Genomic DNA, 14,530 nt, shown 5'->3' on the forward strand with positions numbered 1-14,530 from the left:
TCCTTTGTAATGAATTGCTTTTTGTATTTGTCCCATTTCACACTAGAGACATGAACATTTTCTACGCTTGTCACTACCCTCTCTCTTTACACATTATATCTCAAACATGTATACCAATTGCCGATGCCAATGGAAAGGTTCCAAGAGTACTTACCCCCCCCCCCCCCCCCCAACACACACACACACAAAAAGAAAAAACCTAAAAGACTCCTCACTCTTGGATCACCACTTCACAAATCTTTAACTATGGCCGAGTTGTAAGGAATCAAAACAAGTCTACATGGACAATGAGGAAAGGGAAGAGCACGGGTCATCATAGTAAAAAAACATACTAATAGGGTGGTTGGTTGTTAGTGTTGGAGAAAATTGAGAGGTTGAACCGGAGAATGTCGAGAAGCAAAAAGGGCACTTGTTGCATGGTAATGGTATTGAAAAATCCCTTATATAATAAATTGATCATGCAAACTCTTCAAAATTTGGGCCCATATATCGATTACATGATTCCACCTTGAACGAAGATAATTGATAAAGTCCATAAACTGAGGCCTACAATAAAATTACTCATAAGTCTTACTTTCATAGGAATCCCCTCCCATGTACTTGAGCATGGAAAATACTAAGGACAACAATACCTTGATACTGCGTTGAGAGTAATGTCAAGGATAATTTGAAATTACCCAAAGTTCAAGCTCAATATTACATGCGATCATTTCATACTAACATAACTTTATCAAATGTAGGCATGTGCTATATTTTGTATGTAAGATTCAAGTTGCACTACTTTTGAGTTCAATTTCAAAATCTAGAAGAAAAATGACAACCAACTATTTGATGGAATCAAACATTGATCAATTTTGTCGAATGTAGTGCCACAACTTACAAGTCCGCATACACACACATTAAATTGCTCCTCACATCCACACTCTCATCCTCTCTATCTTTGCGAAAACATTGTGTATGTCAAAACAAAACAACAATACATAAAACCCTCGTGGCCCCTATGATAGTAAGGCGGGAGTAACGTGGATCAAATGGTCTACTAAACCCTCAAAGGTAGTATATGACAAAGCATCATAAAAGGTAACTTCTCAAAATAGTAGGGTGATTGTAGAGCTTAGTTGTGATAAATCTCAAATCAAGTTCCCTTTTAACCAATGTACTTTTCGTAGTATTGCATCGAGACCGTTGAATAATGATTTATTTCTCATGCTCGGATTTTACTATTGAACCCATGACCTAAAGTAGTCAATCACCACCTTGCACGTTGGGAGGATAAAGTTTATGCTCTTAGAGCAAATATCCAACAACTAAAAGGGTGACAACAATTGCCAATTTGACAAAGCCTAAAGTTGTAACATAACCACCCCAATGGCTTTAGCATTTGGCCATGCATGGATTTAGTGTTAACATCCTCCTCAATTAGTGTAAATAGAAAACTTATCCCATAAGAAAACATGACAACATTTTGAAGCCACCACCAACAAGGGCAACCCCCTCATCATCTTCACTGCCTCGCTCGCGCCTGTGCACAAATACACAATGCATGAACAACAATGTTATTCTATTAATTGATAATTCTTGATACATCTAACCTACATTGGACGTTCCTAGGAGGCTTAAATAGTGTTATATTCAAATGGTATTTTGTCATCTATCACTGGGATACCTCTTAGTACATGATCCTGTAGAGAATCAAACTCAACTTCCCTCGTGTGGGAACACACCTTAGGAATATCTAAGTGTGTGAACATCCCACCACTTTGTATCATAACTAATGTGTTATAGAAGTCAAGTCTTATCACACATAGTTATTGGGTAGTTAAGGCTCCACCTCCTTCCCAAAAGGTGGTTGTAGTGAGAGACTCCTCTTCATTGCTTTTTGTATACCTTGTGTTTCTCTCTATCGTAATTAGCTTACTCAGTGAGGTGGTTGTAGGCTCCTCTTTGTTGCTTTCTGTATACCTTGTGTTTCTTTCTCTCTCTCTCTCTCTATATATATATCATAATTAGCTTACCCAATGAAGTGGTTGTAGTGAGAGTTACCAGTAAGTTGTTACACTACAAGCACCACGTCTTGGGTCTGAAACCCAACACATACATATCTCTTATTTCACTACATGCCACTGTATTGGAATATAGGGGTTGAACCCATGACCTCCTAGTCTCCATTGGACAACCTTACCAACTAACTCTCTCTCTCTCTCTCTCTCTCTCTCTCTCTTACACACACACATTTTTTCCATTACACAAAATCACAATCAATTCTTTATAGATCCCCATAAATCAAACTAGAGATTCTTCCATCGTGGGTTCTTTTAATGCTACCTCGTTTGTCCTTGAGTACATCCTCTTTCATCCCATCCCAATACCACGAATTACAACTATGTGTGCATGTCCTCATTCACACATACATTCATTAGCTTAGCTAATTCATTTGGTTCCCACAAATGGGTTGTGAATGCGATCATGACATATATGCAAGGGCAAGAATCGATACATGTCTTGATTCACGTGTCGATGAATGATAGGGTAGAGAAGAGAGTTGGCGACCGTAGACAAAATGCGATGAGGTTCCTCCTGTTCTTATGAAGGGCAAGATGAAGAGATGTATGCGGTGGTTGCCGTCCCTTCTTCTTGGTTGGGTGGGTGAGGCAAGAAGGTTCACGTTTCCAGACACAACACGAAGCCCGAGGGTATTTGGGGGAAATAACGAACCGAAATGAACGTTTCCGGACACAACACAAAAGCCGAGGGTATTTGGGGAAATAACGACCCGAAATGAAGGTTTCCGGACACATCACAAAACCCGAGGGTATTTGGGGAAATAAAACAAAAAGATATCTCACAGGTTGTCCTCGCGGACAATAAATTGGTGAGAGAGAGAGAGAGAGACAGAGACAGAGAGAGAGAGAGAAGGAGCCAGTGTTTCATGCAGGAGGAGAAAGACGAAGAAAGCCGTATCCGTAACCATGGCTTCCTCATCATCGTCATCGTCATCGTCATCTTCCCCGTCTCCATGGGAGCTGTGGCTTGATCAGGCCCTCATTTCTCTCACAGATGCAAAGCTTCTTCGCTCTCTTCGCCCTATCTTCCCCTCTCAACCTTCTCTCCATTCTCCTCCTCCATCGTCGTCGTCATCTTCGTTATCATCATACTCTTCTTATTCTGACACCACCGACAAAAAACTGCAGACGTTTCATGGTCCTGGAGCTTGGGACCGGTCTGGGGTTGAAATAGAGATTTCAAGACCTACGCTGAAGCTATGGATTGATGATATTCCTGGTCTTGGTAATGCGTAAAATTTCATATCCAAACATTTCTGCTTATTCTCCTACTATTTCTTTCTCTATTCTATGTATATTGATGACGTATAAAATCCATTTGTTGGAATTATTTTTTTATGCATTCAATCTTGATGTATATTTATTGGACCAATTCAATGTGTAATTTTTTTATGTTGAAGTTTTCTTTTTCCTTTTCTTCTGCATATCAGTCTAAGTTTGCATTTCCAAACTGAAGCTATGATTTTGATGATGTTCTAAGTCTTGGTAATGCACACAACTTTCATGTTGTTTTCTCTTATTCGTCTGCGTGTATATAGCTTAGAGCTACGTTGTCTCATTCATTCAATGAGGATATATTTTTCACATAAGATGCAAATTCATGCTCAAATTATTCTTTTATCTGCAATCTATCAAGAATGTCTTGTTTCTTTAGTAAGAACACTGATTGAAAATTTCTTCTTCTTCTTCTTCATTCAATGTAACTATATTTTCAGAATTATTTTGAAGCCATGGAGGATTTTTTAGCTTAACATGTATTCCCATCTCATTCTTCAAGGTGATGAATTCTAGACCTAGGATGTAAATTTTCGTCCTGAAATTCCTTCCTGTGCATGTACATTGTTTTTTTTTACTATGAATTTCTTCTTTCTTGAATGCACATTTCACTCTTCATTGAAATTTGGCTGTAAAATTTCTCAATCAAATTCCTTCCTCTGTTTGCAATGTAGTTATATCCTGTTATTTTAGCATGGCTTTCCTTGTGGACCATGAATGTGCATTTCATTCCGCAAATGAATGAATTATGCACATTGGATGTAAATTTCAAGTTGAAACTCTTTTTCAGTACAAAATCTAGGTGCATTCTTTTCTTCGATCATGAAGTTTCTTGTTTGTGTATGTAGGTGACGAATTTTGCACTTCAGAGCTTGCACTGGAGTATGCCTCTGGATTGAACGCAGAACTTAACCACAAATTGATTCTTTTCTCGGGAAATGATTACCTTGGTCTTTCTTCCCATCCATCAGTGAGAAGAGCAGCATCTAAAGTGAGTTAAAATACTATTTTTCCTCTTTGATCTGATAACAAATTTGAACTTTTGCAATAAAAAATGCATAAATTTTATATAGGTCTCTATGGAGTTCGGAAATGAACTATTTCCCACTCTTTAGCATCATAAATTTTGTGTATAATCACCACTTGAATACTGTTTCCGTATGGTAGAGTTTTGTTTTTCATTCTTTAGGTTCATAAAAGACCAGTTGAAATATACAATTTATATAAAGTTTCTGTAGGCAGCTATGGAGTTTGGAATGGGCCCAAGAGGTTCTGCTTTGATCTGTGGATATACTTACTTTCACCGGAAGCTAGAGTCAGCTCTTGCTGATCTGAAGAAAACTGAGGTATGGATGGAATCATGATATAATAAATCCATGTTCTTTCTTGCTTGTTGATGACACATTTCTTCTTGTGTATTTTATATTTATAATCTTACAGTTTAATGGAGGTATGCATGAATCGTGATGTAATATATCCATGTGCTTTCTTGATGGTTAAGAAATCTTTTCTTATGTCTGTAAGAACATATAACCTGATGGCATTGTTAGGATTGTGAATTAAGTTTTGCTTCTTTTGGTGAATGTGGCAGTGTAGTTGAGAAACTTCTCACCAATCCAGGAATTTCATGTTTGCGCATATTTTTTCTGTATACTATATAGATGCAACGATGAAGACTTGTTTGTGAATGACTTCGGGAGACAACTGATTCTGGTGATTTACTTTGCTATTGTTGCTTCTAGAAAATGGAGGGGCAAATTTTTTGACCGTACACAAAATCCAAATCTCTGATATGAAAGAAATGAGTGAAGGACCAAGACTCATATAGCATCCTTCCATGAACAACAGTAAATAATGGAAAATTTGAGTTTGAGTGTGATCGCTAATTTGTTCCACAATGTTAATCGAAAACCTGGCCTCAGTGTATTTTTGACTAAGTCAAAGGAAAAATGATGTCTTGCGTTCAATATTATCGCCAATGGGAAAATATTTACACATTTCAGTGTTCTCCATTCTATGATTGGAAATAACATTTTTCGTGAAAACTTCTGATATCTGCACCCACCAAATTCGTGAAGCCCTGCCACTATCCTTATCCAGTAAATGTGAAATCATTCTATAGACCGAAGGTAGTCCATTTTTAAGTTTAAAAGGCTGTCACGACATCAAAGTAGTGTTGACAATAAGGCTTTCATGAAGGAAGCACAAACTGGGCAATAAATACAATCCATCACTCTTCCAAAAAGTGCATTCTTTGAAATTACACCTCTAAGGTCAGGAAATAACCGCTCCAAACTCTCTCATAGAGTGCTTAAATGGCTTGAAATGACAATCTCCAGCATATTCATCTCTCTGTCACGCTATTGTGAAAAGGTTTCTCAATGATAGAGATCTTTCGGAGACAAAAGCTACAATATACCTAACTTGAGAATCTCGCATGTGCCAAAAACCAGATTCTCTCGTCTCTTTTCTTTTCATCTTATTTACTTTTATATTTACGGTGTAATATTCACTTTATTTTGATTTGTTCTCAAAGACGAGAAAACATTTAAGATGTAATCTCTTATTCAGTCTTATAGGCCATTTTGGCCTCTTAAAAGACGTTAATATATCTTTCTTTCTTTCTTTCTTTCTATAAGTTTGAATTCTGATTTGGAAGAATCTAGCATGAACATTGGCTCTATAATTTTGATAGGATATGCATATTATTACTGTAGGTTCATATGGCTCCAATATTGAATTTGTGTTTTACATCTATCTCAAATAGATTTAACTGAGTTGAATGCTAAAATTTAATTCTTTTTCTTTTGAGTCTCTTCTTGTCTGGGAAATTGATTTTCTATTTATATTTTTTCTATAAACAATTTTCTTTTATTTCAATTTTATGCCCCTCATTGAGAGCTTGATAAATCAGGAATGTTTGCTATGTCCAACTGGGTTTGCCGCAAATGTAGCAGTAATGACAGCGATCGCCACACAACTTCCACAGTCTGCTGACAGAAGCAAGGATAATGTCACGATATTTTCAGATGCACTAAATCATGCTTCAATAATTGATGGAATTCGTTTGTCACAGAGACAATGCAAAACAGATTTGAAGGTTTACAAGCATTGCAATGTAGAACATTTAAATCAGCTCCTGTAAGTTGCAGATTAGTCCTCAAAATCTCCGTAATGATTAAAATAATATATATATATATATATTTTTTTTCTGGACTAATTTAAAATTCCAATTTCTTAGCTTGGTATCACAAACATTGCAGTATAATTCAGCTCATCTTAAGTTCTAAATAGTCCTCAAATTTCTGTTTGATGATTACAAATAACTATTTTCTTTCAAATCCAAAAATTTGTTCTGGAATAATTGAAAATCCTCTCCTTAGTTCTAATTTGTTGTCACTCTGATAAATATACCAAATTAATATTCTAACTGGTTTTAGTTTTACAAATAATTATCAAACTAAGATACAAATGCATCCCTGGCACAAAATCTCAAATATATTTGGAGCGAGACACTGCAATACTTCTTTCTGTTGTGTCTGGATTCTGATAACATTGTGCCCTTGCTTTTGTCAGAGCTGCCTGTAAGCATAAGAGAAAAGTGGTTGTAACTGACAGGTAAGGATATATTTGGAATTGAAAGTTATATGGTATACCCATGATGATTCATAGTGACCACTTTTTTTGCAGTTTATTCAGCATGGATGGTGACTTTGCCCCGTTAATTGAACTTGTTGCACTTCGGAAGAAATATAAGTTTTTGCTTGTTATTGATGATGTAAGTATTTAGATATTCGATAAGTGTTTTGGAGTACCTATTTGTGTCTCTCTTAAGTCTGCATGTTTTGTTTTATCTAGGCACATGGAACTTTGTTGTGTGGTCCAACTGGAGGGGGAGTGGCAGAAGCATTGAACGTGGAAGGGGAAGTCGATATAGTAGTTGGAACCTTAAGTAAAGCTATAGGATGCCAAGGGGGTTTTGTTGCATGCAGGTGTGTTCTGGGCTTTTATTGTTTATAAAATAAGATATGGTTAATTGCATATGATAGAACCATGTTCAAACCAAAAACTAAGCGCAAAGCATTGGAGAGTTGCAACATGCAATCTCTCTGTAACATGGGAGTCTATCTTAGACCAAAAACCAAAGTTTAACATAGTTTGATCTAGTCCTTGATTGGCTTCATCTAAATTTCCTGTCTTTTTCTAGATTTACTTTGTTTTGCAAGTATATGGTATTTGTCAGTGCAAATGCTTTAGTTGAAGTAAACATATTTTTTTCAGGTTTCATTCATGCTTAGAGAAGAATGAAGAGAAATCTTTAGTCATAAAACTTAAGATATGATTAGATATCAAGAGGAAAGATAATAATGTGCTTCAGGTTACATGCATGTGTACACGCTTGTGAGGGGAAATGTTTCCTGGTAGCCACACATGGGAATAATATGGTGAATACTAATTTCACGCAATATATGTTGAAGTATAACAGATTTATGGACCCAGTAAAGGAAGTAATCCCAGATCTTTGTTGAAAGCTTAAAATTTCGGACGTGGCAATGGCTCTATAGATAGATCTGCAACCTTTTTATTTTGTCCTGCGTTGGCACAGATGACAGCATCTGCAATTCTTTCCAATGCTTTCAGATGTCAGCCAAAAACTCACTCAGTGCCAATTACTTAGTTTGATGTAGACAAACACGAGGAAGAAGTTTCAGGCACGATCATATTCTTCTATAGAAACCATCAAATATCCTAAAATTTGAGACCCATCAAATAAAATAATGGTTCACAGCATGAAGATTTTGCTTACCTGATACCAACCATTGAAATAGAGATGAAGTCAGAGAGAGCACTGGTTGAAGAGAGTTTGAGAGCATACAAAATGGGAGGGTAAGGTTCAATAATATCTCATATATACAGAAGAGAAAGATGATAATGCCGTTAGGGTTACTTGTTGAGACTCAATATAAGAGTGAGTTAATTTAACATGTGTTCACTTACGTCTTTACATATATCTATTTGATGTAAAATTGAAACCTTACAGCTTGGGAACCATTATTTTATTTGATGGGTCTCAAATTTTAGGATATGGTTGTAGAGAATCTATACATGGAAGTATACTTCTACCTTGTTTGACAAATCCTCCGTTTAACACTTGTTCTGAACTTGGATTCGTAAGTTATAACCTGTACATTACTTGTCTCTTGCAATACGTTGTATTTGGTCTGTCATGGAGGTGCACTTACCACCTTTCTAACTTGACCTTATGCTGGTTTTGCTTTATGCTAGTAGTGATTATGGTGTTTTTATTTTTTAGTTTGTTTAGCTATGCTGTCCATCTAATAGTATGTGTAATAAATTTGCCTACATCCTCAAATTGGTTCTGGTTGGCCACACATTCCATATGCTTTTCTGTGGAGTCTCAATTGCTCCAGTGCTCTATTGTGATCCCTATTTGTAATTGACCATTCTTACTTTTCAATGCATACTTATTACTAGCTTTTTAGGCTGTTTGAAAGGTAGAATATTACTCATACAAGAAGTGAGCTAAGGCTTGAGAAAACTGAAAATTCTTTGAAGAGCAATACCCATGTCCCAATTGACTCGACACTGAACGTAGATAATAACAGATGCTACATTCAAAGCTCTAGTGCTGCTTGGCCACAATGGATTCTTATTAATGCCAGTAACATGATGTTGAAACTACTGTAAAAGAAGCGGTTGCCAAGGTTTTAGCATCTGCTGATTTAAATGTTGAGTAATCCTTTACCATCTTTCATGCAAGTACTTTGGTGTGTCACTATATTTAGTGATTCATGAAAGACTTGTGGGTACTAGCAATGATAATCAGTATTATGATTTGTCTGTTATCTTGAATCAAATTTTTCTATAGTAGTGATGTGTTTTGCTTGAATTAAAATTTTCTGTAATTGCTATCTGCCTCAGTTGTACTCTCTGCTTGAAGCCAGAATTATTTTAGTAATTTCTTCAACATTTTATTATAATGCTGCATGGCATCCAAGTCAGTGACGTTTCTACTTGAAGCTAGAATTGTTTCAATAACTTAGTTGTGCATAGTGCAGCCGCAAATGGAAACAATTGATACTTTCAAGGGGACGTTCATTTGTTTTCTCAACTGCTCTTCCTGTTCCAGTTGTGGCTGCTGCAAATGGTATGTACCAGAATATTCATTTTGTGTAAACCTTGGCTTCATCTTATTAAAAAATGAGATGATGAGAAAGACCGTTGCACTATTATTGCCTATCAGACTAAACAATTTTCTACAATTTTTTATAATTGATGTGTTTTTTAAGATTCCAACTGTTTACAAATGTTTATAAAGCAGAAGAAGAAGAAGAAGAAGAAGAAGAAAGAACAATTACATAGCAACTCACTATGTTTATATAGGCCAGAAGAACCTATCAGACCTTTGCTTGACTCGTTGGTAGAAAAAAAAGAATCCATATACTGTATTGATTGCAAGCCTTTGATCTAGTTACAATTGTATACTAATTTTCCTTCTAAAGATGCTGAATAGCCATCCTTCTCATATGGCCTTAGCACACCATGTATAGGAGGGTTTACCAAACCTTAGCTCTTTGCTATCAAATTTCCTTGTATTAAGACATCATCATGGTCAATATAAAACTGGGTTTTATGCTATGTAGCTGCCATTCTTGTTGCTCGAGAGGAACGATGGAGACAAAGAGCGGTTTGGGAAAGAGTCGATCAACTTGCAAATGCAACTGGATTTCACTTCCATAGTCCTATTGCTCCCATCATTATTGGATCAGAGGAGGATGCTTTGGAAGCCAGCAGGTTTTCTCGCTTTCAAAAGACATTTAGAGTGTATTAAGAGTTTTAAAGTGTGGGTTGTGAGAGTACACATGAAAAAGGCATAAACTCATGTATTCTTCATAGTTATTTTAACACGTCACCCTATTTATGAAGGTAATATTAGGGTGTATGTATTGAGGGGTGCATGAGATCACTTTCATTGGCTTATCAATGTTCCTTTTGGAAAAACATTTCTGAATAAGGTTTAATGCCAATTTAGGTTGTTAGATATCTACGTCATGGTGTTTAATAATTGCAGGTCTTTGATGTTGGCTGGGTTCCATGTAATTGCAATCAGACCCCCAACTGTGCCTGAAAACTCATCTAGGTAAGAATCCTTTCTTTTCAAGTAACATATAAATTTAAGGGAAAAACTCCTAAACACCCTTGAGGTTCTTCTTTTCAAACCCATCTCGAGCAATTATATAAATATTCCTCTATAAGTCAATTCTATTTTTGGTAAGTACTCATATTTATAGAATTTGAAAAACATATTGAAATCCATAGTGGCTGAATTATCCGTCCATATATCAGACAGACAGGGACGTAGCAGAACTTTTTCTTAGATTTCTAGATCAGTTTTCAGTCTTTGCAACCATTTTTGCTACTGCTGTCTAACAGCCTTCTCACAACTCGGCTCTGTCTATTTTGTTCTAACAATTGTTCCCCTGCTGCTATTAACAGCTTTTCTCACAATTGCTGTCAGACAGTTAAAAATTAGGTTGTGCTGCTTGATCAAACTGATCAGGTTCTACATCCTGCAGGAACAAATCTGAAATCTGTCAGGCTGTTTGGATGGGGTCAGGATGCATCAGCTGCATATATTGCTGCTGATGTGTCATGTAATATTCAGCTACATAATCTCGTCTATTCGTAGTTCGTATACAGAGAGATTCACCAATAGTTTATTTATTGGATAAACCAATGGACTAGGCCCTGTCTCATAGATCACAATCGGTCTTCTGTGGACGTTAAAAATCTGTCTATCTATCTTTTGGTAAACGTTTCATGCAATTTTTATTTTTATTGCTCTCTCTAATTGAATATCCTGCTTGGGCAGAACCTCTGCAGTACATTTTTGCACGATTTGTTTTTGCAAAAAATTACTTCATACAAAAAGACTTCAAGTTTCAAAAAATAAAGGACATAATTTGGTGAATTTTCAAGCTGTGGCCTACCTCTTTTTTGATCCCTCCATATCAAATCAGCCCTTACGATTCAAGAGGGTTAGTCAAATCAATGGTCATAGTTTTGTCATTTGAATTCAAAGAGAAACAAACCGAAGTTTTGTTTCTGGGTTTGCCATAAACCAGATTTGATTCAGTTGCTCCACTCATCAGAATCAGATTCCTGTTGCATGCAGAGATGTTGAATTCATTTATTCCATAGTCAGGTTGCAAATTAAAGCACAAACAATGTGTGAAATTCCAGGTGCAAAAATAGGAAGAGTGTTCTTCCAGGTTACTTTTCTATTCTTGAAAGTTTATGAAGGTTGCAAAAATGAAATCCAGAGAGTATGTCCAAGGTTGTGAAAGCTATATTATATTGTATTCATTATGCATAAATAATTAAGAGTAACTGGAGAGGTTTTGAGGGTTCCATATTTGAATGATGTAATGTCATGATTGAACGCAAATTCCATTTCATGCATGTGGTCAGATTTTAGAACTGGAAGTTTTGATTAATTAATTTATCGTGGTTGGTTTTTTTGTATACAGACTTCGTATCACCCTCACTGCAGCTCATACATCATCTGATGTTAATGCTCTTGCAGTAGCCCTTGCTCCATGGATAAACAAAAGAAAATCTCTTCCATTATTAGGCATGTTAACGTTTGAGAAAAATGGTGCGGTGCTTGATAGTTATTCAACAACCATTAAAGTTACAAGAGCCAAGCTATAAACTTTTGGCACATTATGGATCGACCATCAAGCATAGTTCAGGCTAGCAAGGTATATCACATTTTTATTTAGTTTTACTATGACGTGATGCTACGAAGGTTTTGCAAAATATTCCATGACAAATATGTAGTAAAGTTGCTATTTTCTTCTTCTATGTTTCATCATGCATCAATCATCTAGCCGAGTTCAGTCTAGCAAATAAAGTATATCATTTTTTTTTTTTGTTTTTACTATGATGTGATGCTATGAATGTTTACGAAATATTCCATGAAAAATATGTAATAAAGTTACTATTTTCTTTTTCTTCTACATTTTGATGGTTACATTCTGATGATTGTTTTCATTAGATTCATTATATTCTACATTCTTCGTATTCATATTGATCGTCAATGTGGGAAACTTGCACTACCGAGATTAAGTTGACATGGTACCACTTTATCTTTCTCCTTTACTGCACATATATAATGCAAGGTAGTTATACAAGGACTAAGAAGATTTCTAGTTGGGAGAATATATTTATCATCTATCAAAGACATCGTTTGGAGATTATATGACAGTTTCAAACTACTTTTCATTAATATACTTGTATATTTTGTGATGTCTTCTTCACCTCTCCAATGAATTTTGTTCATTATGGCAGGTATCCCAATTTGTCAGGAAAAGGGGTTGTGGATTTTAGTTGATTAAACTAAAAAAAATTGGTCTAATAAAGCTTTGTGATGAGTCTTTGATAGCTGTAATATAGGCCATTGAGGATATTAGCTATGTAAATCTGCCTATTTTACAACTATCCTTGGTAGTTGCATTTGATATCAGCCATTGCCATTGTTTTGGTGGACTATGCAAATGCATATGTTTTGGTGGACTTTGATCTATAATTGAAAATAAAATGGAGTTGTTACAAAAATGGATCCATAATCTATAATGCAATCAAAGCACAAGTTGTCAACTATGTAGACCGAACATCACTAATTAGATAAATGTAGCAGGATGAAAATGAGAGCTTTGTACATGGATATGCTGAACAACAAAACAACACTTCATGCATGAACTACTTTTTTTTAGTAATGCTTGGCAAGACAAATTCATGGGTTTATTATTGATTGTGCTATGCAATAAAACAAATGCATTGATTTCGGTACATTTTGTGGAGTTGAGAAAGACCAACATGGAAATAGCATAAGTTATCCTAGATGCCATCCGTATTATCAAAATGATGATAACTTGTAATATAGGCCATATGCAATAGCTTTTGAAAGACAAGAGAAAATCAGGAATGAAATTAAAGTTGTCCTCTAAACTTATTGCATTTGTGAGAATTTGCCACAATTGAGGAGAGAAAATAGTATGAGGGCAATCATGTGAGATAATCAATTAGGAATTTTGACAAAAGAGGCAAGCAATATGAGTGAGAACAAAGAATAGTCAATTAGGAATGAACATAATATGTAGTTGGTAGCAACTTGGACAAAAGATGGGTCTTTACAACAAGTATTAAATTGGAGTTGATTGTTGAGGGGAGTCTAGGGAGATTTTTTTTCTCAAACGAGAAGTGAATAGTTGATCAATTACTTCACATTCAAAATTGTTTTATATAGGCTTATGGGATTTGTACATGCATTCACATGTTGAAGGGTTTTCTAATTTCATCATAAAGTCAAAAATAAAATTTGATTTGATGTTTATTTAACCTATTTGGAAAGGATGATGAGAATTTCTATCATGCTTGGTTTGTCAATGGCTAACAATCTCTCCATTGAGGTATTTTTGATACCATACCATTGCTTTGAAGCATAATATCATCCACAATATTCCTATCAATTTACATTAGCTTGTGGATTTTCACACTTCATGCTAAGTTTCCCCACCGATAAAAACTCAAAAGCCTAGAAGAGAAAATTCCAACTAGAATAAGAATTGGATGAATAACTACAACGTTAGTTGGCTTTCATGCTAGATAAAAACAATAGACACAAGACAAAATATAGAGACCAATAATCCCCATTCAAGAACCACATATAGAGAGATTTACAGGACAAAAGAAAGCCAAGAGTTGAGACAGGTTTCGTGAGATCGTGTGACATGACAAAGTGCTAGTGAAAATAAAGATCAAACAAGAACTAGAGAAGATGCATAAACTGTGTTTGGTAAAACAACGTAAGAAGACAAAAGAAGAGAGGAACATGGAGGGGGTTGGTGTACAAGTCCTTTTTGAAGATTGGATCGAGCCTACAAGAAAGCTCAAGAAATGGTGAAGGTGACGAGGGAGGTCCCGATGGCATTTGGGAAGAGATTGTTGGGATCGAGACAAAGACAAAGTGCGGGCGGAAGCCATAGGTAGACTCATCGGCGGGGACTGGCCGAGTTTCAAAAAACCACTTTCTTCGACTCCTCAAGTCTAGTAGCTCCTCCTGGGGGACTGACCCGCTAGTCAAAGGAATGGACTCGAGAAGCCCA

At 35.9% G+C, this 14,530-nt stretch overlaps 1 protein-coding gene across 2 annotated transcripts; it reads left to right on the forward strand.

The window, feature by feature from the left end:
* The first annotated feature begins 2,920 nt into the window (after nt 1-2,920).
* Nucleotides 2,921-12,938, forward strand: BIOF (biotin F). Of its 2 annotated transcripts, XR_015530007.1 has the most exons (12): nt 2,921-3,288; nt 4,187-4,329; nt 4,577-4,684; nt 6,253-6,479; nt 6,915-6,956; nt 7,029-7,116; nt 7,197-7,330; nt 9,419-9,507; nt 10,004-10,154; nt 10,432-10,500; nt 11,891-12,124; nt 12,714-12,938. XR_015530007.1 is itself a non-coding variant. In XM_087322109.1 (11 exons), exons 1-11 carry the CDS (start codon nt 2,970-2,972, stop codon nt 12,072-12,074), a joined length of 1,554 nt encoding a protein of 517 aa, XP_087178235.1. In that variant the 5' UTR covers nt 2,921-2,969; the 3' UTR covers nt 12,075-12,617. The 2 variants fall into 2 exon arrangements, 1 of the variants encoding a protein (XP_087178235.1); XM_087322109.1 differs by lacking the exon at nt 12,714-12,938 and having other exon boundaries at nt 11,891-12,617.
* Nucleotides 12,939-14,530: the final 1,592 nt, after the last annotated feature.

Source organism: Azolla caroliniana, unplaced genomic scaffold, assembly GCF_043228905.1.
Source record: "Azolla caroliniana isolate FFs.n. ecotype wild unplaced genomic scaffold, voAzoCaro1.0.p SCAF_1, whole genome shotgun sequence".
Taxonomy (NCBI): domain Eukaryota; kingdom Viridiplantae; phylum Streptophyta; class Polypodiopsida; order Salviniales; family Salviniaceae; genus Azolla; species Azolla caroliniana.